The sequence below is a fragment of the Anopheles darlingi genome, chromosome 2 (assembly GCF_943734745.1).
Source record: "Anopheles darlingi chromosome 2, idAnoDarlMG_H_01, whole genome shotgun sequence".
Taxonomy (NCBI): Eukaryota; Metazoa; Arthropoda; class Insecta; order Diptera; family Culicidae; genus Anopheles; species Anopheles darlingi.
The window spans coordinates 64,921,057-64,948,556 of NC_064874.1; the positions used below are offsets into that span (position 1 = coordinate 64,921,057).

The window sequence follows — 27,500 nt, forward strand, 5'->3', positions numbered from 1 at the left end:
AACAGATAACAGGGATAGCACGGTCGCTGATTACTTCGTGCCGCAACAGGCAATGATGGAATTGTTAATGTTTCGTTGCTGCTGACTAACTCTGCTGGATTCCATTTTGAAACTTACTCTCAATTCGTGCTACCGTTGGATTATTGCCCGAATTTTGCATTGGATTGGATGTGCTTCAATCAATAGCTCAGACGATTTTTTATCAGCGGGCCATTAGTTGAATTTGCCCAAAAATGGTATCGGATTTTTTTGAGAACTGGTTAGCATCCCAAATGAGCATAAACTGAGCTTCGCAAGAAATGGATCATAAATTTCATTTTCATTCGCAGAAAATGAAGCAGAATTTCTACAAACTAAGATTCGCATCTGATTCGTGATTTTCAGTACGCTTCAAACTGGAAAACGCAACGATTTACGTTAAATCATTAGACGCAGTTCATTGAAATTACTGAAAATTGAATCCATATTATAATTTAATTATTAAACTTATCTACCAAGATCCATAGCAGAACTTTCCACTGGAAAGCATGTGGCGTTTGTGTTTTTGTTGCCAAATGCCAAAATAATTTGAGTGATTCTTTCAAACAGTCTACCTCATTGCAAAATATATTATTTATCGTTTAATCTGTGTATACTAGCGGAGTATAATCTGACGCATGTCACGAGTCTGGACAGTTTTAAATTAGGCCCGCTAGCCAAGAAACATGGTCACAAGGTGAAATGACAGAAACCAACACCGCTTATTTCCAGGAAGTAGGACGACTAACCCCAGGCGCTGGAAATCATACTCCAGATGAATCCCAGTGGAGAAATGCCGCAGAAAATGGACAGATGACATTTACTTTACAAAAATGTGACTTTTGACAGTACGCACGAAACACGATGCTTATGATAATTTGGACATTTCGTGCACATTACCCAGAAATGTCGCTGTCGAAATTAAGAGAACAGATATTAAAAAAGGAAAAGATTTTTCTGAACGATACAAGTAATTCCCATTCTGACTCTCTTAATCTTTTTTATGAATTGAAAATTTATCTGAATACTAAATTGAAACACTAAACTCTATCGCTTAAGCTAATCTGGATAAACTACACAACACAAGGTTAAGACTTAAGTGATATCGAAACACTATTAAAGTCTTCAGAATTTGCAATATTTGTTATCATTATGTGTATGAAAAAAGAAGGGACGTGCTCAACGTTATATTTATTCAAGCAAGTATCATGTTTATTTATGTTATTATTAAATGTTGTATCATAACTAAGCATTATATAATAATAATTTCACAATTCCGCATTGCATTGTATTTAACTGGTCATATTGCATTTTTATGTAAGTATAAAGGTTTACTAATAGTATAACTGTAATCCACGCAAATATACAATTTTCAATTGTTTAATTTGTTTGAAGTGAGATTGACATCGATATATGCTAGAAACATCTAATGTTGCTCGTAGCAACGCAAGCGCCAAACAAATACAAGCGACCAGGCGCCTCCATCGACTCCCGAAGATTAAATACAAATGGACTACATGCCACAAAGCATGGCTCTGAAGTGAAGTTAATCAAAATAACATGCTCCATGTTTTTCGGCCCTTCTTTTTCGGCCTGCCGTATCATGCCGTTGCCATTACTTTAAGGTACCTGCCGCCATTACTTCCTTCCATTTTCTCCCAAGACATCCATATGGAGCGATGGTCGGTACAAACAGATACAACACGATGAAGCTCACCGAAGCGGGGAGCCCCCGTACATCGCTAATTAACTTCGTTCTGCAGACGTGCCCATATGCTTACGATCTGACTTAAAGATAGTTTTTGGCTGAAGTAAGTCTTACAGCGAAGGACCGCAATCCAGCGAAAGGCACAATGCGAACCGTGACGTTCACGCTTCGCCTTTCCAAACTGTGTATCCAGAGCGGGCCAATGGCAGAGGTTTATGCTGGTAGCAGTGCCCCCCTTCATACCAGCGGAAGTCATTCAGCATTTCGAAGGACCTTGGAATAAATTTCTTTCACCAGTGCAGGCACCATCTGCATCCGAAACGCGCCTCACAAAAGGCCTCAAAGGCCCCTCCTCGACCATTCAGATTTACACCGAACAACCAAACCGGCCTCCGAAGCCTCGGACCGCTGCGCCGCCATTTACGAGGATCGTTTAGCCAACGGAACACGAGGCCACGAGCTTGGGCCCGAGCGCAGGGAAAATGAATGAGTCTTATTTATGTTAATGGAAAGGCGAGCGATGCGAGCGAGCGAGCGTCTTACGAAAATGCGTAAATCGTCCATCCGTGCCATGTCATGTATCAGCGCTTCGTCCCCCCACCCCCACCCCCTCGTCCACCAGGGCGTGGGCCCGGCCCTGAGAGCGAAGAATTTTTGGGGCGGAATTCGGATGTTCGCTCACTTGTTCCCAACACATGCGACCAACCAGCACGTGTGTATGTGTATGTGTTTGCCATCGTCCGCCCAGAGTACCAAAGACAGCGTCAAGCATCAGCATCCGTCTTCTAGCTCCGCTCCACTCTCCTCATCCCGGGCCCTGGGCCTTCTCTCTCCGGTGAGTATGTGAACCGTGAAGTGTTGCTTTTTTCGGCTCGCCAGCCGCGACCAGCCGCGAGTCGGCGGTTCGCGGTACGGCATGCTGGAACAGGTTCCGGCCTTCTACCTCCGGCCTGCCAACCGTTCCATCAATTAAGACGCGAGATAAAACGCGTCAGGCGCGCATCATGCAAAGGCAAAACTTTTAATGGTGGCTTCGTGGCACCGGCGGTATCGTGGCCATAGAGATGGCACCGAACCGCACCAAACATTGCTCCGACGTTTCGTTCCGGTTCGTTCGGTGCTTTGAAGACGCGCGAGCACCAGCACCGTGGAGAGGGAGCGTGCCGCAAATTTACTGGAACTGGCGACTGGTGCGAACGCGCGCGCCAGCACCAGCGCCCATTATGTTTTACGGGAAATCACAAATTGTATCACGCGACCACGTGACCACGCGGCCACGCGGCCACCCCACGGGAGAATAAGAAATAATTGCTGCATATTTCATATTTGCAGATGCTGCCCTCTCCCCAAACGCTTCCGCTTCTCCCTCTTTGCATCCGTGTCTACTTATCGTTTACATTCAATTAATTATGCCCGGCACACCGAAAGACATCGCTACCGTAATTGCCAGTTTTTCGCGCGTGGCGTCACCAAGGAAGTCACTTGGGAAAAATTTGGCCCCACATTACTATTTACTCGCCAAGCGACGCCCGCCATTGCAGGCCACTGGTCGGAACAAGTCGGAACAGCACCACGAAATGGTGGTTTCTTATCGAACAAAACAACCGAAACACACACACTGTGGCCACTGTGGCTAATACGGATTTATTAGCACTTGAGGCTCCTCTTTTCGGTGGAATTCGATGCCGACGTAAGCCCAGCCAGGCCCTGGGGATAGGAGCGGAGTGCATTGCAGAACATTATTGCAATTTGCAATAAACAGACCGGCAACCGAACGGAAACGTTTTCTTAAGTCAGCACTTGGAAGGGGCTTTGAACTTTCTGGAAGATTAAATTGTCTGAATTCTCTCTTCTGGTTAGTGCTTGCGGTGTACGGTAAGACGATTCACAACATGCACAACGTTCCCAAGAAATGTAACTGTACGGTGCAGGAAGCATCGTGCTGTGCTTGGAAGCCATTGTAGCGAGCGCGCATTGTACAATGCAAATGCAACAGGAACGATAAAGCAAATGAAGCAATGGATGGTTACTAATGGTTTGGTGCTGGTACGGTGTAATTTACAGAATCACCAAGTGCACTATGAATATTGAAAGATGGTACTCTAAGTACTCAGAAGTTTAAATAGTTATGCCAGTGTCTTGCTAACAAGCGGTGCGCGTTAAGAGTAAACTCGAAATAAACAACTAGAGCGATTCATTTGGAATCTGCACTGGGCAGCAATTTGCTTCCAAGACGAAAATATTATTTTATTCAGAACGCCAAATTCAAGGAAAACCCGATAAAATCCCTAGACAGAAAACGAAGGCGTACAATTCCCTTTTATAACGTTGGTTGGTCTAGTTATAAACAAACGGTTTATATAAAGTTGGGAAAACTAACCCTTTGCATCGTCCTCAAACGATTCCGGGAAGGCAATCTATCGTGCTAATGAACCTATTCATACCTCATACTGGAACTAAAAGTCGGCTTCATCTTCATCAGAAATGAACCATAGTAGCAACACCATCAGTCTTGGTGTTATAGCTAACCCAAATCCCCAGCCAGCCAGAGAAACGTTCTACTAATTTGTGTTCCAAGAAGATAGAGCTCGTTTTCATGCTAGTAAAAGGAATTATAGTCGAAAAATGTGAACTAAGCAGCACGAACGATAACCGACCTACAGTGTACTGTGTTCGTGCAACTCAATCAAGGTTTACCGATTGGTGACGAAGCACATATTGAGTGTTGTGCAGTTTCCTGGTAAGCATCTGTATATGATTATGAATCTAGAAGACATTTTAAACAAAGACAATTTTTAACCGTAAACGCATGATGTCGCAAGGTATTTACTGCTATCAATACGTAAGCTTGGTGTTCCTTCTGCTCATCCTGATATGAGTACAAATATTTATCTAAAAGACGGCTTAATCCACATGAGCTTCATTCACCGCCGTTCTAGAAGAACTACTGTATTCTTTTTGATGATATTTTTTTTAAATTTAATTATTTTTTTAATTTTTTTTAATTTAAACATAATCTACAAAAGTGATGAAAGCATTGAACCAAGCCCAAATGGAATGGAGTTAAAGGATTGGAAAAAGGTTGGAACACTCAAAACAGACATACAATAATACAATAATAGCAAGAATGTAGGTTCCCAAGATCTAATCCGAATTTCGATCTAATTATTTCATTTAACACCCCAGGAACTTCATTCCATCCAACCTCTTCCTAGAAATCCCACGCTTCAAGCACCCAAATACACAATCAAATGGTCTTTATGAAAAACATGGAATGAGTATTGCGTTCGTTCCGTACTGTAGTTAAGCGTCTACAGCTCCTTGATTCCGTTTAATACTACTGCTTCAACGCACTAATGAAATAATCGTTTTCGTTGCTATAAGTAGTTACAATTGCTGCCGATTGCACACATTTTCTATCATCCATTCATCATTATTTTCGTCTATTTTCCGTAGAAAATGAAATCAATTTTTCAATTTTGCATTGTGTTTTCATCTAATGTGACGACAGCTATACCCACGTGAACAACATTCTACCGAAAGATTGTGGAGAGAAAGATTCACAGTCCACGAAAGTACTGAACGTTCTACTCAACCTGACTCATTTGAGATTGTCTTACACCTGCATGTTGTCAACACGCCAAGCATTACACAACGAACCTGATCCCAAAGTGCTAACATTATGGGCCAGTTATGTAAGGGCGCATCAAAACCATGTGCTCATTCCATTATATTAAATCTCAACAATCCGAACGGCTGCACCGGAAAGTGCATCGTACACCAACGCTACCTATTCAGTGTCATAGAACACGAGCTACCTATTCAGTGTCATTATTAATGTGAACATTGCACAAGGCAACCCGTGCCCAGCCCACCGTTGTTGAGAGGCTGAACCTTTCGCTCCAAGTAATTTTATCAACAAACTGCAATCGCTTCAGCGACCGTTTGTAGGCGCTGATTAGCAAGTACCCGGATGCAGGAGCTGGCTGCAAAGTATCTGCCATCTGGAGCGGCAAATGCAAACCGGAAGATGAGACCTTGGAGCCACCACCCTCATTACCCGGGGCCGGTGCCAGGTGCACTTACAATTAGACAGTTCCGGCCAACACCGCTCCACACACACACACACACACCGACCTCAAAAAACCATTTTCATTCATTTGATGAATAATTTTATTTATTTACATTTCGTACGACCCATCCGCGAAGGTTCGGAGAGAGGTCCAACTATCCAGGGGATGGGCCAGCCCATCGCCAAAAAACAAAACCCATCACCACCACTGACGCTAATGTGAGATGCAGTTCGCTGTGCGCCTTTCCAAGGGGTCGTCGTCATGTAGCCAAAAACCAAGCACAACGCAAACATTACCAAACGCCTGCAAACGGGCGAATTGTACGCCGACAGGCCGTACTATTGGGCGGGGTTTTTGTTTAAAAGCATCATAACTCACGCGACTGCGACTACGGCGCCCCCCTCCCTCTGCTCCGGAGTAGCTTTCATTTCATACTTTTTCGCTCTTCGCTGGCATACATTTTTCAGCAAATGATGCACTTCAAACTTGCACCACTTGCCGGCCCAGCCTACTACAGCGATACCGGCTGTCGACTCGACGTGTGCTCACTTCGTTATTATCCTTTCAGCCGTGGGTATGCCGCGCGAAAAATCCCCAACCCTGGGCGGTGTTGGCACTTGAACACCGCTTCTCCCCATTTTCCTCTCAACAAACGGTAGCTCTTTTGTGTACTTCTATCATGCTCTGTGTTGTGCTGCTTGCATCGGCCCAATTCCGGTCCACAGACTCACACACACACCCACAGTGAGCCTTGTGCCTGGTAATTATGGCATCCCGAATAAGGTTAGTTATTTAACATTATTCTTTTCTGGTTTTTGTGTGTGCCCGGTGCACTGGAAACTGGTCGCCCTAGACACTCCACATGTTAACGTCCTCTGCGTCGCTGTTGTTGCTACTGCTACTGCGAGCACTCCATTTCCATTAGATGATCCAGTTTCCTCGCTCGGTCGCTAGCTCGCTCTACGATTAGCTATTGCCGCTGCCACAACCACAACCAACCGCAGCACCAACCGAACTCAAGCTGGTTGCTCAAGCTACCGTCGACGGTTAATAGCTTCCAGCCCTACTAATCCCTCTGACCTGCCCGCCCGAGGGGCCCCACATGATGGTGGTAGTTAAGCGCAATCTTCAAAATCCTCCAACACTCCGTTCTCTGTCATTCCTCTGTTAGTGTGCATATGTGCGTGTGTGTGTGTGACTAGCGCTGCTAGGGAGGAACAGAACAACCAGCGTCAATTCCTATAGCTCTCCAGTGAACCATTTTCCATAAAGATCTTCCCTTTCCCGTACATCCAGCATGTGTGGAACATACGGAAACCTCATAAGATCCTCTGCTGCTAGCTTCTTGGTCTTGGGCAAGCGAACGCGCCAAAAGGGTTATTAGACGAGGCGCACACACGCTCATACACGCCACGAAACCTCCTACGGTGCGAAGCTGACACCATAATGTGCCACAACATCTTTCGCACTCCGGTGGGCGCCACCGTCCGGTTTTATTTTAATTACAAGAAATTGTTATTCATACGACATTGTGCGTTGTGCCATTGTAAATTCTCCCGGTCCGTTCAAACCGTCCTGGACGACTGGAACGACGCGAAACGTATCCTTTATGATTCCCATACGATACAAAATGGTTCCACCGGTATTTAACCGACAACCGGCAACCCTTCAAACAAGCGGTGAAGCCAAACGTGCAGTTGCACGGGACAAAGTACAGACAGAGCCTTTCCGGAGCACATCCGCAATCGTTCCGTTGCCCAAGAAAGGGAGACTGACCCAAAAGCGGGCCGACCCGAGCTAGAGATGTAACAGTGAGCCTGGAAGGACCATTCGAAGCGCCTCCCCCGGGGATCCGTGTGTCCCGTGTGCCCGGTTCCATCTTCATTCAACGGAACGCAGAACAGAACAGCGGCTCTATCTATCGAGTATCGGTGGCAGTACCATAATCTCGATATCGAGAGACGATGCACCCGGGGGGTGCGTTGTTATAGTTTGTGTGTCCCTGTGACCGAATGGACGACCGCACCGCACAGCGACAGACCTCGCTCACCGGTATTGATCGAGCTCACTGGGGGGGGGGAGGCCAATAGTGAAGCCCTTTTGGGTACAAAGTAAGGTATGCTCTATTGAGCCTTCTTGGGAGATGATTTGAAAAATAAACAAAAAACAAACGGAAACAAAAGGAGCGAGGGGATGAAGAGGTGGGATGAAGATAGTGATGAAGAGAAGCAAAACAAAAATCTATGCAAAACCATAATTGTCTTCGTTGCGAAAGAGCGGGGAGCATAAAATCAAATAGCATCATGCACCTGCCGAGAAGGGGGGGTGTGGCTAGGGGGTGTATCAGTACGCGACCGTTTTGTGCTCCTGCATCGGTGACGCTGGTGTATCCGTGTTGTGCAGTCAAGTCAAAGAACACGTTCTTTCATTCTTCGTTCATTTTCCTCCCTGGGGAGTGGGGGGAGAGGACGCACGAACGGACAAAGTTGAAGAGATGAATCCCTCGCCCGTGTTCCGGGGCGTCTCCTATGGTCCTGGCGTGTCAGCGTGGCACTCGACGGTTGCCAATGCAACGCCCTCGGTCTCGGAACGGAAGGAAACTCCATTGCTGGGGGCGTTTTTTTTTTTTGTCTTCGGTGCACCAACGACCAGTAGCAGGCCCGCATAGTATATCGTATAGCATGCCTTCTCCCCCGGGAGGGGGTGAGCGAGGGACGAAGACTCCCGCCTCGCTTCGTTTGGCCTTGTAACCCCTTGGTACGCTTCGGTTCCATTGTAGAACTACTAGGGAAAAGCACGTCCGCCACCAACGCCCTCCCCCCTAACGGCATGCCCGGTCATTGTTTAACGGGAAGGCAACCGAGCGACTCACCACGCAGGCCAACCGACTGCCGACGGTCGAACGATTCCCGGTGCTACGCAATCGTAGTGCTACTTTCTTCAAAGACTTCTTCTCGGTCTCCGGTTCTTTCGGACAAAGACCATTCTGCACATCCGCAGCAATTCCGTCCCACTGGCACTGGCGAGTGTAGTGAGGAAAGGGGAAGGGTGGAAGGGAGGATGGAGAACTATTTTCCGAAGCGACCACCCCTTCCCCCCTTTCGCACACCTCTCCACGCTGTGGCACTCCCTTACGGTGTTCCTTTTTGTTTCAATTGCGAACCCCGTACCGAAGCCGTACATACGGACTCCTGGCGCCTCCCGGGAGCTGGAATTGGGCCCACCCACTCAGGTGGACCGGTGTATTGGAGGCCGACTTTCATGTGGCGAGGCAGATTTTTGGGAAGAAATAAATGAAGAGTTGCAAAAGAGCGCAGCGCCGAGGATCGCACATTGTCACACGAAGAGACCGAAAAGGGTAGTGACCGTACCGTTGTTCAGCGGATGGAGCACGTACATAGACCCCCCCGTTATGCTGATGGTGTCGATGGTAGATGGCCCAGACTCCCCCCTCCCCCTCCTTGGTTTGCGGGGGAAAGTAAATTGAAAATAGTTGGATAACTTTTATCGAGTTGCATCATTCCGTGTCAATCGGTCGGTCGCCTGGGTGTACGGAGGGAACGCATTTTTCGGTTTCGCATCGGTCGTAGCGACACGCTTTGAGCATTCTTCGCATTCGCTTCACCCGTCCGTAGTTTGCCCAATGCAATGACCAATGGTGTTCGTTTTGTGCTAGATTTTTGAGGGGAGTTCATGGAATTTTATGCTAGGAGCGTTATTTGATGAACAATGTTTTAGTGCATTCTTTAGGCAAATTAATAGAGGATGCAAGAATTCAAACAAATCATGGTTTGGTACAATGACCTATGATACCCATCACGTTTTAAGCGATTGGAATGTAGTTTCACCTTCATAATTAGCTCCGTTTGGGGAGAGTGCACTACTTTTGGAGAATCATAAAATATTAATTAATAATTTACAACGATTACTACTGCACAAGGTTCTGATTAAATTGGCTTAATAATCATAAACTTAAAAAAATGTTTTACGGCTTTATGCGCAATAATGTCTTACGTATTTATGCTAAAAATTAAAGCTTACGAGATTGACAAAAATTAGTCATTATGGGGCTCATATTAATTCAATACAACCAGCCGAAACCATCCAACTTTCTGTTCTCCGTGACTGTCTGTTATTTGACAACAACTTTTCAAACATGTTAGGTCAAGTCAGGAAGAAAATGTATTAAAAATGGCATCAATTTCGCGAAAGCGTGGCTACAAAAATACATGCAGTGTCGATCGTAACTCCGAGCTGAATCATCTGAAACATAATAAAGGACATTCTTGAGTTAGATTATAGATTTGCCTATAGATGGCCCCAAATGAGATATTGCAAATTTCAGAGAGATTGAGTAATTTTGATTCTACGGTGGACATCGAGTTTGACATGGTTAGTTTTGGGATTGCGTTGCAGCAAGGAGCACTCAACCGTACGAGACACGATGTTTCAAACGGTTATATTAATATTGTTGTAAATTTTATCATTCAGATTTTTCAGAGTACAAACAAGACACTAATATTTGCATACATTTTCACCACCATGTTTCATGGTAACTTTCAAAAGTCAAAGAGTATTCGTTCTACAACAGTGTTTAATGACCCTTTTAGTCGTTTATCCATCTGGACACACATGACACATATTTCACCAGCACAGAGTTCCTTGGGATTTTAGAGTATTTTTGAGTGATTTATATTATTTTCGAAATATGTTTAACAATAAAGTTGTTGTAGCAAGTAAATGACGATTAATTTAAACTACTCTAAACGTAGAGAAAGCTTATAGATCTGTTGATCAATTTGAATGAATTGATAATGAAACGTTTTCTTAGGAATGAACAACCATATCTTATGTGCAGGATATCTTCTTCTGTCCATGTATTAATCAGTGTTTCACCGAACAAATGCGTTGGATCATGTTCATAATGACGTGAGTTTCGGACAACTCATCGGTGTTCTTTTATTATGTCCCATTGAAAAACTATCAATTATTATCGATAAACCAATAAAAAAGAGACGCAAAAAAACGTTTAAAAAACCAACACGTAATTCTTTACATTTCTCAAGAATCAACAATATTAATTTCATATCGACATATTCATCGACATATCATGATATTACAATTGAAAAAGGACATTTGTAATAGACTTTATTAGTATTTTTTTAAAGGAACATTGGCAGAAAATGTAAAATGCGTCATCCAGATTGTTGATTTACAAATATGAATGTAAATCAACAATTGAGAGCATTCATTCACCCACTGTGATGCTGATCACCGACACGGACATTTTCATGAAAAACCATCTCATTTATAAAGCATTTTTTCAACATGCCCTGGAACAACATATTCAGAGCTAATCTAGATGGAGACGAATTTCATTGCTTCACGAGCAAAAGTTTTTATAATGCGCCGAACGAAAAACCCATCAATGTCGAATTCCAAGACGATAACACTTCAAACTTTCCATAACCTGCCTTATACTTCCCGGTGACACGCGGAATATGCTATCCGCTCCCATTTGAAAGGCCACCTACGGCCACGGCACACATCCAGGACGATGCTCGGCGATTGCAAAAGGGCACATCGCCCCAAACCAGCTTCCGGAGCTTTGGTTAATTTACATATAATTAAACACCAGACCGATCATCCCGCCGCTTGAATACTGCATTACACACACCCAAACACAGACACACACGGACACAGACACACACAGGCTCAGCAGCCAAGTGCAGCCAGATCGGTGTACGGTCCCGCTGGTAATTACCGCCAAGCAGCATTCATGCTCCCGGGCCAATTAGTGAAGTTATCCAACGGTTAACTGGGTCACCGATAAGCTCCAAGTCGATCGAGTTCGAGTTGCTTTCACACACAAACACCACACACACACACAGGGGCCAAGTGACATTACAACTTGGGGTTGTGGCTTCTTTCACATCCCGCCGGGAACAAGCTCTTCCCCTTCTACTGACTCCTCTTCGTATCCGAAGGTTTCTTTTCAAAAAAAGAAATACCCCCCCTCCCAGGGGACGCCTCCATATGGTACGATGTCAAAGATTCCCCTTACCCTCCACCGACAACGGTTCCGTTGTCTACGGTTCTGCGCTCGCCGCAAACGAGCAACTGCGCAAACGAGTGACAGCCAGCGTAGTCACCTGGGCGAAGATGATTTGTTTTTCCGGAGCAATAATTTATGCCACAGATTTGCCGATGCCCAGATTTCCCAGAAGGGCTACCACCTCTTTCCTCCCCTTCCTCTTCCCTTGTTGCAGTATGCATTTGCATTGGTGGCTGGAGCTCGAGCCCGCACTGCAAGTAGGAAATACTCACCGTTGTTCAGGATCGCCATTAAAGCACTCATTTCCCCGAAGCATGATGAATGAAACGCTATTTCTACGGCAGATGGTGGATGATACGCTCGGCTTGACACTCACCTTTACTCACCTCCGCAGCGAAGGGAATTCCTTTGGATCTTTCGTGTCACTTAGCAAATGAACAACTCCAGCTTGGCTTGTAAAATAGTAAAACATTGATATATATATATATTTTCATTTATTTATACGTGTATATATGCTTTTTTCTGTATATGTATATGTGCCTGCTGTGTGTTTATGTGTGTGCGTGTATATATATAATATGTTCAATGAATTCCACCAGCATTATTTACAGATTACTGCTCGGATTTTATCGCTCTTTCTCTCTCGCTCACTTGATTTATTTTAATATTTAACGCGAATAAACAGGACAATAGCTGCAAGCGCACTAAATCGGGTTTATGAACATGTTTGAAATCAGTTTTCAGCTTTCTTTGCGCTTTTCCATTTCCCTTCGCTCCATTCCGCCGGTAATCGATCTCGGTGAGCTTCATCATTAATTGAAATCTGTATCCGCTACCATTTCCCCATCATCATCACCATCAAGGGACATCATGAGGTACCGCAAATCATGCAAATAGCCTGGTGCTCGGTGGTGACACTTTGCGACCACAACCAACATAACGCGCGCCGCGCAACAAATACCACAAAAAACGAAACCTTCTCTCGGCTCTGCAAAAAAAAACAAACAAACACTAGCGAAACCACCATGCTCTACCACTGGCGTGTAGCATGTAACATAGCAGGGCACACGGTGGGAAGAACTGGATTGATAGGGTGGGCATGTGTGTGTGTGTGTGTGTGTGTGATTACTTGTGCGATTAATTTGCGTATAAATTAGCATCGATGTATGTGCACTAATTGATGTCATTTGGTGAGAAGGAGAAAGGAAGGGAGCGAAAGAGAGGGGTACAGGGAGGTGATATTGCGATTTGTGTTGCCTGCGCCCAGTAAGTTCCCCGGTACACCCTTCTGTCCACCTCTTCCACCTCTTTTTTTGTTTATTTTCCCTGACCATCATCACCGTTTGCAGTGAGCGCCGACTTCAATTATGATAGCGACTGTCATTAATTAATCCTTGCTCCATCGCCTGAAGCCAGTACACAAACATACACACACACACACACACACAAACCAATATGAATGATCGCCCGGATGATCGAACTGTCGAACAAATTGGCCGCAAAAACTAAAAACCCGGGCCACATTCCGCCTTCCCTGCTCGCCGATATGCAAATTGAATTCAATCCAATTCCGAACTCCAAACAGTGGGAGGGGCACACAAGCGGCACACAAACCGGGGATAACGGTGGCCGATGTCGATCAGGATGTTACAATCTGTCGCATCTGCATCATTCATCACCATCACCATCATCATCATCATCATTCGGGGTCGTCGTCATATCCTCCCATTAAATGCCATCAACGCGAGGGGGGCGGGAGCGGTGGGCGTATTGACAGTGGCACGCCCGAACCGACGACGAGGATGATCCTACTTAAACAACTGCCACGTCGCGTCTCTCCATCTCTCTCTCGCTCTCCTTCTCTCTCTCTCTCTCTCTCTCTCTCTCTCTCTCTCTCTCTCTCTCTCTCTCTCTCTCTCTCTCTCTCTCTCTCTCTCTCTCTCTCTCTCTCTCTCATGACCCCACAACTACACAGGCGACCACAGACGCAACCATGGTTAGGTTGAGAGTAATTAAAGCGATCTCGAAACCTAATACCGAGACCAGACCGTCATCGGGCTTACAACGGATCACACATCACAATTCCGTTCGTCACAATTCCACTGTGTTGGCCACAAGAAGTCGGTCTGTTTTTGTGCTTCAGGGTCGCATTATCCTTACAAGTGACTTCTGCTTCAAATCCTCCTCCATTTGCCTCGAACAAAACAAGCAACGAGCATGAAGCGGAACGATGATTAGGCGTCTTGTTGTTCTTCCACTTGCACCGTGTGTAGAGAAGGCCGAGTGATGGCCATTTGCCAATAATGTACAAAACGCCAACAGAAAAGGGATGGAAGGTGGTGGTGGTGGTTGTGGTGATTACTGATAGATGCATGATGATGATTGTAGCGTCGAAGTACGCCGCTTGTGACCACTTCCGCTCGAAACCAAATGTGAACGATTGACAATCAGAGGAGGGCAGAGAGGGGGAGGGGAAGGGGAGGGGGGAGAGGTGTGTGGGAGAAGGACTCCTCGTTATCCTTACGTATTTGTTTGTTTTGTTTTATTAAGTAACCGCACCACGCACCCCCTCCCACCCACCCACACAACGCCCCTGTTCGCCTTTATCTGTCTGTCTGTCTGTGTATGTATGTGTGTTTGTGGATAAGTAGTGTAACTTCCCTTCCTTACCAGGCCAGCAGCAGCCTCCTTCAAGGAAGGCTCCAATGAACTACAACAAATCCTTAATATGTACCTCGAACAGTGACTCCTCCTCAACCCATTCCCATCCCCACCCCTCACTTTTTGATTGCGTCCCGGATAACCGGACCGGAGTGACCTTCCTTCCCGTTTCCCCTCCCCAGCAGCAGCAGCAGCAGCAGCCTAGTTGTCCCGCTTGAAGACACCCTTCGCATCGGTACGCACGTTCACCGCATCCGGGTTGACGCAGGTCGGGATGGCGTTGGACCATTTGCCGTTCTTGAGACACTTGAGCATCTTGGCACCGCGCAGCTCCAGCCCGGCATCGCACGTAAACGTGATGCTTTCGCCGATCGAATAGTAGAACTTCACCGACGACATCCGTCCGCTGATGGCCGTACCCGGGTACGAGCACGCTTGCACACCTGTATAGGGGAGAGGGGGTATAAGGGAATTCGAGGTGGTGAAGTGATGAGGTGATGAGAAACCTGGGCTGAGGCTGGGAGCTACTTACACTTCGGTAAACCCCCGGACCAGCGTCCATTGTCCTGACAGGCGATAATGGGCTGACCTTGCATCATGTACTCCGGATTGCAATTGAACTGCACGACATCACCGGCCCGGTACGGTGGTGTACCCTGGGCGTACCCGTTCTGGGGTGCCCCCGGATGGAAACACTGGACCTCTGTTACCGGAACCGGAACACGAACGAACGAACGGAGCACAACATCATCATCACTCTGACGCATCACTATTTGTGACGTTACTTACCGACGCACGAAGGAAACGGTCCACCCCATTCGCCGGTCGGCAGACAGATGGCTTCGCTGGGACCTCGCAACCCGTACCCGGGTGGACAGGAGAACGCAGCACGACCGCCTACCTCACGCGATAAGATGGCGACACGCGGTGCCGAACCGTTGCTGTTGGGCGGTATCGGCACTTCGCCGCACTCGACACTCTCGCAGACCGGTAACGGTGCACTCCAGTTACCGCTCGGTAGGCACGTGATCTCGGGCGTCCCGATCAGTGCATTACCGTTGGTGCAGGAGAACAGGACCCGGGTGCCCATCATCGTTTCGGCGGTACTGGCCGATAGACCGCGCCGTACCTGTATCTCATTACAATGTACGGCCTAACATCGAGGAGAGAGAGAACAACAAGAGACTGAGGTTAGAATTACCTGTTCCTAGTGTCAAGAGTGACGCAGCAACAGCATCAGCACCATACCTTCACGACCACCTCGACCGTGTGCGTGTGTCGGGCCGGCGTTACGCACGTGAAGCTTCCGGAGTCATCCTTGACGGCGTGCATGATGCTGATGCGGAACTCCAGCTGTGGATCGCGGCCCTCGTCCGAGCTCCAGCCTTCCGGGTATTTGCTGTACCATTGAAGTAAAAGAAACCCCAAGACGAGACAACGTCATCAGACCATCAAACAGACCCGGGCTGATTCCATCTGACCACCACCACCACCACCTACCGGTAATCGTGGCTGACATTCCATTTCGGGTTACCGAAGCGTCGCATCCACAGACACTCGAGATGCACCGTCGTGCCCGGATAGACGATCAGCTTTCCGTCGTTGCTTTGCGCGATCGGACCATTCTGGTGGCGTATCAGGATGGTCGGGGGCTTCTCCACTGTCGGGTAGACACCAAAACAACCAAAACATGATGTGAGTTTTGCTCGTATCACCCCAGACCTAGCTCTTCTGCTCGGTGGCTACTTACTTGCGTAATCGTTTTCCTGGTTTAGCCCGAAACAGGACGGCTTCTGGCCACTCCATTCCGACCGTACGCACGTCCGGACGCTCGTACCAATCATCGCGTACTTGCCGATGTCGACGCATCTGCAAAGACGTCAAACAATCAACAATAAAGACCACGTTTGTGCGTCCCATTTGGTGGTTTTCGGCTACGTCAACGGTGTGCTGCAACAATGGCTGCGTTGTTGGTATGTCAATGCCTTAGCGGAGGGGCGTCACAGCATATTATTAAATATGGGATGCTTGGCATCCCAAACATTTCTTGAAAGTATCCAGAAAAAGGACTTGCTGTTACTCTAACTTTGTATGTGCGGTTCAATTCCCTGTATTGAAGACTGGAGCATTCCTGGCTTAGTGGAAAACATCGAGTACTTCTACGTCTAGGTAATCACAAACAGACGCTTATCCAAGAAATTAATGCTGGCTGGCGTAAATAGTTCTGCGAAGTTGGTACAATGTACCGTTGAGAGTTGATAGCTGGTCCCTTATAAAATGTAAAGCGGGAATAGGGAATCGAGACCGGCAGTCGCAATGACCTTCCAGGTATCCGTGTGCCAAGTGCTCTACGAGAAGGATCAGATCGGTTGCATAATTTGGATTTCGACGAAACTTTCAGTATTCCCATAAAAGTGTGGAAACCAATCCCACCCTATGTTCGCCTGTGTATATTGTTGTTGTTCAAAGAATTTACTATTTTTTGCTAGCACCCAGGGTGTTGGTGGTGTTTCTGCATCGTTTCCAGGCAATCTGGAATGGAGTCTCGAGGTGTAGCGTACCTGGAACCGATTTCTATCTCCAGCTCTCTCAATAAGGCACATCACATTACAACATGAAGGCAATCATGCATTATTGTTGGTCGCATTTCTTTGAATCCTTTTGGGATTTGCACTATGCAACCAACTTTAGGCCAGCACACGGAACTCAACCATCGATTTAGGTGTTTCGCGATTAACTCTGGCAGCAGACAAACAAGGAGTTTTCACTTTGAACTAATGTTTAAAGCTTTCGTCCAGCAGAAAACCAGAATTGGTGCTATGGTTAAAGTTCTACAACAAATACTGAATTGCCAACAAATACTGAATCGTTCAGCGCAATCGCTTCATGATTTGGCTTTTAATTGAAGGCCAAAACGCTATTGTTGTGAAATGTAAATCTGCAGCGAGAACATCGTTTTTCGTAGCTTTATTTCATTATTCAAAATGAAGCAGCAGCTCAAAAAACAGTCCGCTGTTCCCGGCTGCTTGACTAACACTGTTCTCCCTTATTACCTTTAATTAATATGGCCTCCTGCGCGCACGCACACGTACGCACAGGGGAGCCTCTTGCGGCTGCGCACGATCCCTACCGATAATCCCGTTATCGATATCGGGACTATCGGTAACAGCTATGTATGTAGATCTCAGATGCAATCTTTATGTGACATTTTTCTACTGCAAAACAGTTTGCTTACTGTTAATATGAACAGTTAATACTCTGGATGTATCTGTATAAAATATACTGCAAGAAATTTTGAAAATTTCAATCATCTCTCGATTGTTCCAGATAATTTCCGGCCAGTGCTGCTGGTCGTATGGTATACATTCAAACCAAACCCAAAATGATCCACCAAACCATTGTTACCAAACGTTTATCTCCACCGTCCCGAAAAGCTATATTTAACTTCTCTACCACTCGTTTTTTGGTTCTGCTCTGCTCTTCTATGTGTAACATGACCAGCCCAGTTTGCCCACCGACCACCGGAGCGGAAGTAGAGTAGTAGAGTGCGCCGGCGAGGCGCAATCGCCGCCAATCAATTGAGGACCAAGCGCAATACGATCTACCGTTCGCTCGGAGCGGAAATCGGCTTCGATGGATCAAAATTAAATTGCTTTTATCGTGTCCCTGCCCTGTCCGACTACATCCCTACTGCCCACCGGCTCAAGTGCGCGCAGTGCCAGATTCGGGCACTGACCGATCCCGGTGTAATCTGTGGCCGCGAGCCGCGGTTTCCATTTTCAACCGGTCTCTAAAATTTATTGCTCGCCCCGCTCGGTACACTATCGTCCCGGGCAGCTGCGGGATAATGATAGAGTGGAGAGGAATCACTGGCGGTGTCGAGAGGGCGTACTGTTTCGCGTGCCGCTGTGCCGGAAAACCAATCTGTCAAACGATATTTTCATTTTTCAAGTCACTTACTGTTATTCCCATTCCGAAAGCCTGCCAATGCTGCCAATGCTGCGAAACGATGTTCAATCATCATCATCATCATCATCATCTGAGCGCTGATGAAGTGCCATTCAATTTCCAGTATGTCATTAAACGTTACGGGGACCATTTATTTGCATAATTTCCAATCGCAAGTACGCCCGGGCCCACCACACCCACTCACCAAATCGAAGTACCTTATTGAAGCGAAAAATTGAAAATAGACTCGACCACTGTTCCCACTGTTACCGCCAAGTCGCCCGAATCCGCGCGAAATTGTGGAAATCGAACATTCAACATGCTGGCCCTGGCCTGGAATGTTAATCTCAATACCTCTGACACCGCTGGAACTTTCTAAAAAACAAAATAAACTCTTACCAGCTGCTGGACCGCGGGACGACGACGACGACGACGGCACTTGGCTCTGCCTGGACCTGGAGTTCACGAAACAAACTTCTTCGCTCACATTCACCACGTGCAGCAGCCCCAAAAATCCATTCACCGAAAACTCCGCGAACCGGCTTCCATTTCCTGCCAGTTGTGTAGATCAAAAACCGTCGGGATCTCCGATTCCCAAGAACGTTGACGGAAAAAGAGCAACCGGTACCAGCTCTCCAGCACGGCATTACTGTGCCACCAACACGCAGCACGACTGCACTGCATTTGAACTTTTCTGGCGAATGGAAAATCCTGTTTTTCCGACAGAAGCAAAAAAAATCCCGCACAGAAACTTCCTACTGCTAACACACACCGCGCTACTGCTGGCGGCAACAGCGCAACATGTTGCCGCTAGGAATTCAACCAGAGAATGGAGCGCTGTACTCGAGCATAAAGAGGACGAAATGATGGGGAAAGGAGAGGACCGCTTTTTTATCGCCAGCGCACAAGTCGCCGCTTGTTACGATTGATTGAAATTGAGTGAATGTGTCTGCCGAGGCACTGATAAGGATGCGCACGCTGTCGGTGTGTGTGTGTGTTGTTTAAAGGAGGAAAACAGAAAAAGAAGAAAAATTAAAAGGACGAAAAACACACACAGTCGACGCCCGGCGATTGGTGGGCTGGACAACATCGAAGCGCGCCCATTGGATCCTTGTTGAAAATCCTTTTTCGAAATAAATTGAAATCCCCGGACGGACGACGAGAGAGACTCGCGAAGGCACTTCACATTGTAACGTTGTAAGCCCGGAAGCAGCTCAGCTTGCCTGCAGCGCGCCCATAGTGCTTCACGGATGGGCTGATAGTAAACTCAATTGCGCTTGCTACAGTCCCCGCTACCCCCGTGTGCCTGTTTCCGCGGTCCTGCCGCTGCCACCGAGAGATGGTTCTCGTGTTCCGGATCGCTCGAAACAGTGTTTCAGTTCCGATTCGTACGGTCGCCACTACGGAACAGAGAGGCACTGTTCCGGGCGTTCCGCTCCTGAAGAGGCGCCTTTTCCACGCGATTTCATCCCCTCGCGTATTCCCTCCCAGCGCGCACGACGCAGTCACGGTGAAAGGAAAGCCCCGGTCGCTTGTTTGCAATTAGAGCACGAAAAATTAATCCAATCAACCATCTGTGAAGTGAAAATCGAGCACCACCAGCACCACCTCTACCACCCACCCCCTGGTGTTCGGTCTGCCTTCCAGCAGAAAACGCAAATAAAAATTTGCATCCAAAAACATTCGCCCAACGGCTGTGATGGAGGTTCCGTCCTGCGCGAGTCCATCCAGAGTTGGTGTGTTCGGTGTGAAGTGTAGCCGATAGCGATACTGCCAGCTAGCCAGCGCCCACTGCTGGGTCCGGGGCGGGAGGAGAGAGACAGAAAGTGTTTATAACTGTGCTGAGCTGTGAAGTGGAAGTTGGGTGGAAGCGGACAACGGAAAAGCGTTGTTATTTCAAGAGCACTCCGCAGCTCCATCGACAGCTAAAGGAAAACGAAAGAAAAACGCGACCGGAGGGGGAATAGCGCGACCGGGGGAACCGATTGTTTGTTCGCGATCGCAAAAGAGACCGACGGTTGGACGGCTGGTGGCACAAAAAATACCCCCTCCCCCCCCCCCACGCGAGTGCAGAATGGATGAAGTGCGCGAAAAGATGAAGATTTTTTTAATTAATGCCAACGCAAGTGGCATCGAGCTAAACAACTTCCTCGCCACCCACCGGCCCGGCCCGGTGGTTACGGTTCCGGTCCGGGGTGCCGATGGTAACGTCACTGTGGAACCGTTGGCCAAATTTGTGACCCTTCGCCTGTTGCCCCACGGCACCACCATCACCACCACCATTCGGCGGCAGCTCCGGAAGCGGCTTGCGAGCCCACAGGCTGCGATCTCGACGCTTCTGTTGGCGTTGCTGTTGGCCATCGCAACGGTGGCCATCGTCGGCGGTGGACGCAGCCAGCGGTTGCTGCACCAGCTTTCGTCATTTGCAAATGAAGATGTAAATGAGAAACGGAATTAATTTCGCATAATGAATGCCTGGCCTTGCTCGTCTCGTTACTCTGCGACCGGTCCTGGCCCCGGTCCCGGCCCCGGTCAACATTCGGTCCGGTCATGATGCGTCCATCATCATCATCATCATCATCCTTCTTAGTATCCCTTGACTCGCTGGGGTCGCACGTTGTTATCGTTTAGTGTTGAGCTGGATTCCTCTTCCTCGGATTGAACACCCTCCCTTGAACCACCAAGGATTGTTCTACATTCCAGGGATTCCTGATGTTTTGACTCGCTTCAAAGACTTATTAAAGCTCTACTCCGGACACTCTATTTATCTCTTCTATTTTCTCTCTCTCTCTCAATCACACACACATACACACACACTTCCTCAGTGCATCGTGACCATGCCGGCCGAGCTGCAAAAAGCCTTCCGTCCGCCGGAGGATTGCAGCTTCTGCGCCTCGGTACGCACCGTACCACGGTTGGCGCGCGTCAATCCGGACGATTTTGCGGCCGACTACGCATACACCGGATGGCCCGTCATCGTGACGGATGCCACCGCCAACTGGACGGCCCTGGACCGCTTCGACTATTGGTTCTTCAAGCGGCTGTACGAAACATATGGTAGCGGACCGCGGGCCGAAAGCTGTCAGTTTTTCCCGTACCAAACCGGACTCCGCAACATCCAACAAGCCCTTTCCCTTCCACCGGCCCGCGTACGCTACGAACCGGGCACCGAACCGTGGTATTTTGGTTGGAGCAACTGTGATCCGGCCATCGTGCGGGTGCTACGCGAGCATTACGGCAGACCGTACTTTTTGCCGCCCGATTCCGAGAACAACGCCATCGATTGGGTCTTCATGGGTGGACCCGGTCTCGGTGCACACATGCATGTGAGTAGCACACGGGACACGGGCAACGCGGCGCGTTTGCGTAAAAACGCTGTCGGTGACCCGTGGGCCGGGTGTTAAGACAAGCCAGCGTTGTTTGCCAGAATGGTGGTTAATTGCATGATTCGCCCTGGGGGACGGGGACCGGGCCGACCATCAGTGCAGTTGGTCGTTTGCTCCATTCCCCGAAAATGTAGAATTTCTTCCTTCCGGGCATTCTTGGTGACCCGGGAGGCACGTCCATCCATCAGCAGCAAAAAGACGGATGCCGGCGTCCTACATTTCGACAATTTCAGCCAACCGGTTCGTTGGTGGCGTCAATCCATCGCACTTTGCGGCTTATCCTTGTGAAAATCCGTCTATCCTAAGGCGATTTAGGGTTGGATACAGTAGCTGTAAGAGACCCTTGCAGGCCCAGCTTTGATCCCTTGTAGCGGAATGGTGCGCACGAAAACAACGTTCGTGCTAACAATTCGGTAGTTGTAATGACTGCCTGGTGCCATCTATTTACTCTTATTGGCAACGTACATTTGGGGTAAATTACATTTTGTGTACACAAATCAAGTACTCATCTCGTACTAGGTCATAGTCAATGAGATTGACTATGACTTAAAATTGTTCAAGATTCTATTTATTTCGCTCTAAGTGTCCTTATTGAATGTTCTTAAAGATTAAATACTCGAATATCTCCTTAAAGATTAAATACTTTTCTATATGCCAAGTTGAATCATAGAGTTACGGAAGATACCCACAAATCAACATCAAAACCCGGATTAAGAAAGCATCCAACACATTGAATATAGCGCAAAAGGGTATTAACAACATTATCCACACTAGTGAAAAGCTTTCTCGGAGGAATATACTGTCCCGATAACAGCCTTACGTACCCAGTAATTCATGCAACGCGCACATATACGTTTTAACATGATCTTTAAGTCTTGCGTAGTATCTGCATAGACAACTTTGTAAGATCTAGTAACAGTCACTGTTGAAAGAGGGTTTTCCATAATTTTGATTACACGTTACTGACATTGAATCATATCATGAAAAAAACCGAATTATGACATTGGCAACCAAAGAACCACTCGCGATTGGTGCAGATTTTTTTCATCCGCAGAAAATCCAATTATCGATCATAACACATTCAATTATCGATCATAACAATATTGATTTCACCAATGTCCACTTTTTCATGTTGCAGGTGGATAATGTTCGCCTTCCCTCGTGGCAATCGCAACTAAAGGGCGCCAAGGAATGGATCCTAGCTCCACCACCAGAGTGTCTGTACCAGTGCGAGTTTCTATCGGTCGTCGTACAAACCGGAGAAACGAGTAAGTGCTTTGCTACTGGCAACTTCAGACAGAATCCTCATCTGTATCCCCTCCCACAGTTGTGTTGGACACCAACAAATGGTATCACAAGACGAATGTCCTGCCTGGCCCAATCAGCATCACCGTTGGAGCGGAGTACGATTAAGCTCATACCAATAGTTCATCCACAGAAACCTTTACTCACCTTGATATGATCGTCGTTCCCGGTGGGAACTCTACTATGTCCTCACGGATTTCCAGATCGTTGTAGAAGCTGACGACGTGCGGTTCGTTGTTGCGGAACATGCATGACCCATTAGCCGACGGCAGTCGATGAAACAGTGGATCATCGTCCTCTGTGTGTGTGTGTTGTGTAAACGTATTGTCCAACTTAGTCCATATACTCCCATCCCAATAAACGTAGCAAGAAATCCATCATCCAATACATACCACAATTCATCGAGCGGCCAATCCACTGACCATCCTCACAGATGATCTTCCAGGTCGTCTGTTCACCCGTGATCGATGCGATACAATCGAACGTGATCTCCGTACCGGACGGGAACCCTTCGTCGCTACCCTCATCCATCTGCTCACCATTCTTGTACACCAACGAACCATGTGTCTTACCCGGTGGTCCACACTCGCGTCCATCATTCTCATCCTCCGAGGAGGTGACATTATTACCGTCGAGCACGATAATGGAGCTGCTGTCATCATCGCGAGATTTCCTAGACGAAATGTACCCACAGTTGATGGTTTCCGGCGTAAGCGACCCCAAAGCACAGTCTGTAGATGAAAAGGAACATGTAGACGATCATGTTCAAATTGACCAGTCACACGTCACGTCAGGTTACGCCACCCTTACCCATCTGCACCGGAGCAACACTTCCCATCCCGCTCTCGCATTGTATCATCACCGAGCTGCCGTGTGCAATCGTCAGACCTGCCCGGTATCCACCCTGTCGAGAGAAGAGGAAATACAAACACCATCATCGTAAGTCCGCCTCGCCGCTGGCCAGCCGTTGTCGAAAGAGAAACAGTCGTACGTACCTGGTACATGGCGTGCATGATCGGTGGCAGTACGCATGGTGCCGGTAGACACTCCGGTAGCGAGGTGATTGCCCATTCACCATTCCAACAACGTAAACTCGATGGTCCCTGAAAGCAAACCCAGGCGAAGAAGCAATAGATGAGACGCTGATCCATCATTCTGTTCGTGGATTATATCTCTAGACATTACCTGCGTGTTGTAGCCATGATCGCACAGGAAGTTTATCATCTTGCCATTTTCAATCATCTCCATCGGGGTTAATGCAGCGGTCGTTGGCTTAACGGCATCGATTGTCGTCAGATCGACCGAACCTTCGTAGTACTTCCCATGTTCGGTCGATGGTACAAAGCACGGTTCTACAAGATAAGGAAACCAAGAAGAAATACTTATAGACCTTGGTTGAACCGAGACTTCAAGATCGTCTGTTACTTACTCATACTGCAGGTCGGCTTGGTAGGCTTCCAACGACCTCGCACACACTTGGACGTGGCGTTCGGATTAACAATATTCGAGACGTAACCCTTGGTACAGATAACACGCACGATCGTGCCCGGACCAAAAGTTTCATTCGGATCCTTTCCCGGACGAACGATCTCTAGCTGGGCGTACGGTTCGCTGGCCAGCGGTTCACACGGTCCCTTGAACTTAACCTTCTTCGCCGGATCCAAACTATCAGCGTCCGTATGGTTCAGTGCCTTCCGGTTACCCTTCTGGCCCCGTTTCGTCTCCTCCATTGACCCATTGTCCACCGGTTGGTCGGACCTGGTATCACGCTTGCGCCGTCGTATGATCTGCGACTGAAGCTTCTCCATCAGCGTCAGTGGATCCTCCGGATAGTGTTCGCTGTGGTTTCGGTTACTCCGATGGTTGTACTGCCGTGGTCCATGATACATATTGCCCTCGTTCCGATGGCTAGCTGGGTTCACTTCCGAAGCAAACTGCCAGCTCGTGTGATACCGGCCCGTCAGCGGAGGTGGAAAGTAGTTGCTGTAGATATCGTTCTCGTTCAGCAGCCCAGTCGTCCGATTATTCTCACCGCTCTCGATAAAATCCAACCGGTACCGGGACTGCTCGTTAATGTCCGGAATCGCGATCGGTGGTGGTGCCTTCGGTTTCTTCGGTTTGTTCTGTTTGCCCTTGTTGGGCCGTGGCCGGCGTGTGGTCGGTGGTGTACGCGTTGCCACAGGTTTCACCTCCCGTTCACGTCCATTCTGCGTACCGCGGTTGTGACCGATCATGTCCGCCTCGGGATAACCATGCCATCGGCCATCCTGCACGTGTATGTCGTCGTGCATCTGCATCGTACGGGCCTTGTTCGAGCCGATCAGGTTCTGGACGTAGTTGCGGTACTTCGCCTTGATCCGTTCGTAGTACTTACTGTAGGCCTTCTCCACTTCCGTCAGCTCGCGACGGTGTCGCGTCGTGAAAGTGTCGCTTCGACCACTCCTCAGCATCATTCCTCTCATCGTCTTGGCGCTACGTTTCGCTCGCAATCGTTGAAAGTCATCGAAGGTATAGTGACGCTTGTGCGGTATCTGACCTCGGTACGGAACCATCGGCGCTGATCGTTTCACTAGTGCATGCGGTTCCGGGACCGAATCCCACATCCTGTGGTAAGCATCGTGTTCGTCTAGTTTGCGCTGCAGATAGCGATAGTGCTGCTTGATATGGTTCGATCGGTGGTAGCGCCTTCGAAGATCCAGTGAACGACGCCGACGATTCCATCGCAAACGCGGATGTTGCCCGGGCGTACAGATCGGTAGCTCTATTGGGCTCCACTTACCACCGATACAGGTGGCCCCCGGTGGCCCAGTCTCGATCACGTACCCTTTGTCACACTCGTACATGATCTGCTTGTTGTTGATCACCTTCCGCACGTACGGTCGATAGTCGTACAGCCCCATGTTGCCTACCAGCAGCACCTTCCCGTTCGGTATGTAACCGGGAAATTGACAGTACACCTCAGTGCACTGTGGCAATTCACCCGTCCAGTTTCCGAATGAGCATATTAGCACGTAGTTATTCGGATCCGGTATACCTTTACCGCCCGGTGCCGTGAGATTGTAACCATCCTTGCACTTAAACCGTGCCCGCATGCCATGCTCCGTTTTCGGTGCCAGTACCATTCCGAACTTGGGCGGCTTGGGCATCGTCTTGCAGCGGGCTGGGGCACAGCGTGGAATTACACTCCACGTGCCATTGTTGCAGGTCGGTGGTGATAGCGATGAAAATGGAAACTCGTAGTGCTCGTCACAGATCACTTCCAGCACGGTACCATGCTTGACCTTTGAGCTGCTACTAGCCGGTCCCGATGGTACGATGGTCGTCGCATTTACATCGATATCGAACTCGATCGGTATCACTTGTCCTTGCGATATCGAGGGTACTACGCAAGGTGCCAAGCACTGCGGCAACGGGTACCGCCAACGGCCATCGATCTGGCATACGGACGATGTGTTACCGACGAGCAGCATCTCCGGATGACAGCGGAAGATGATGCTTGCTCCTAGTCCAGTTCCGCTTTCGATGTTTTCCAGCCACCCATTGTACAGAGTTCCCGGGTGTCCACAGTTGATCTCTACAATAAAAAAAAAGTTCCTTTAACATCAACTGTGACTGATCCAATTTGAGTTTGTGCATCGGTAGTAACCTTTACATGCCGGTAGTGTACCAGTCCATCGTTTATCGGCTCCGCAACGCCGAGAACTTTCACCGACCAGTGTGTAACCATAGCGACACTCGTAGCTTACCACGGAATTGTACGAGGTGCTCGTGTAGATGGCTTTACCATTCCGTGGATTTTCGGGCGAAGGACACTGTACCGATGTAACCACTACAAAGAGTTGCGAAGTGAATTCGATTTGTTGATCGGACAGGTTGAATGCTTCCCATATTCATGTAAAAAGATATTCCCCTCATCATTTAACAAGAAGCGTCGTATAGAGACAGCCGGATACTCAACAGCATATAAAGGCAAACTATAATAACAATTTAATCAATCTTTCAATATCAATATGGTATGCTATGGAGATGGTTGCTGAAAGCTGAATTGCACTGATTCTTTGTTTGATATATATAGTTTTCCCAATATCTTTAGAGTTATTTATTGTTATTCGGGTAGCACCAACATAACCACTATACCTACGTTAACTTCAGACGTAAGAAATCGAAGAACAAAATCGACATCATAGTTTCTTTCAAGAAGAACCCTCACTGCACCAATGCAGAAAAAAACAAACCAAAATCAAAAAGCAAGTTAAAGAAAATATCCGACTCGTGAGTGCGATAGCCACAGCAGGATAGTGCAAGGTTTTGGGAATGAAAAGGATCCAGAAGAAGAAGAAGGTGTG

The 27,500-nt window shown here is 47.9% G+C and overlaps 2 protein-coding genes across 2 annotated transcripts in view; one reads left to right on the forward strand and one right to left on the reverse strand.

The window, feature by feature from the left end:
• Window positions 1-14,449: 14,449 nt before the first annotated feature.
• The window catches only part of LOC125952253 (protein lev-9), a 19,439-nt gene continuing 6,388 nt past the window's right edge, over window positions 14,450-27,500 (reverse strand). Inside the window, exons 6-18 of the mRNA XM_049681612.1 lie at window positions 26,801-26,983; window positions 24,584-26,728; window positions 24,340-24,506; window positions 24,150-24,257; window positions 23,965-24,058; window positions 23,547-23,885; window positions 23,302-23,452; window positions 16,266-16,384; window positions 16,016-16,175; window positions 15,764-15,914; window positions 15,305-15,668; window positions 15,048-15,218; window positions 14,450-14,958 (exon numbers count right to left, since the gene is read on the reverse strand). Coding sequence (XP_049537569.1) covers window positions 14,717-14,958; window positions 15,048-15,218; window positions 15,305-15,668; window positions 15,764-15,914; window positions 16,016-16,175; window positions 16,266-16,384; window positions 23,302-23,452; window positions 23,547-23,885; window positions 23,965-24,058; window positions 24,150-24,257; window positions 24,340-24,506; window positions 24,584-26,728; window positions 26,801-26,983 — 4,394 coding nt within the window. The 3' untranslated portion in view covers window positions 14,450-14,716. The remainder of the gene's footprint in view (window positions 14,959-15,047; window positions 15,219-15,304; window positions 15,669-15,763; window positions 15,915-16,015; window positions 16,176-16,265; window positions 16,385-23,301; window positions 23,453-23,546; window positions 23,886-23,964; window positions 24,059-24,149; window positions 24,258-24,339; window positions 24,507-24,583; window positions 26,729-26,800; window positions 26,984-27,500) is intronic.
• LOC125952254 (uncharacterized) lies at window positions 20,600-23,380 on the forward strand. The gene is made up of 4 exons (XM_049681614.1): window positions 20,600-20,900; window positions 21,289-21,789; window positions 22,988-23,117; window positions 23,177-23,380. Exons 2-4 carry the CDS (start codon window positions 21,301-21,303, stop codon window positions 23,260-23,262), a joined length of 705 nt encoding a protein of 234 aa, XP_049537571.1. The 5' UTR covers window positions 20,600-20,900; window positions 21,289-21,300; the 3' UTR covers window positions 23,263-23,380.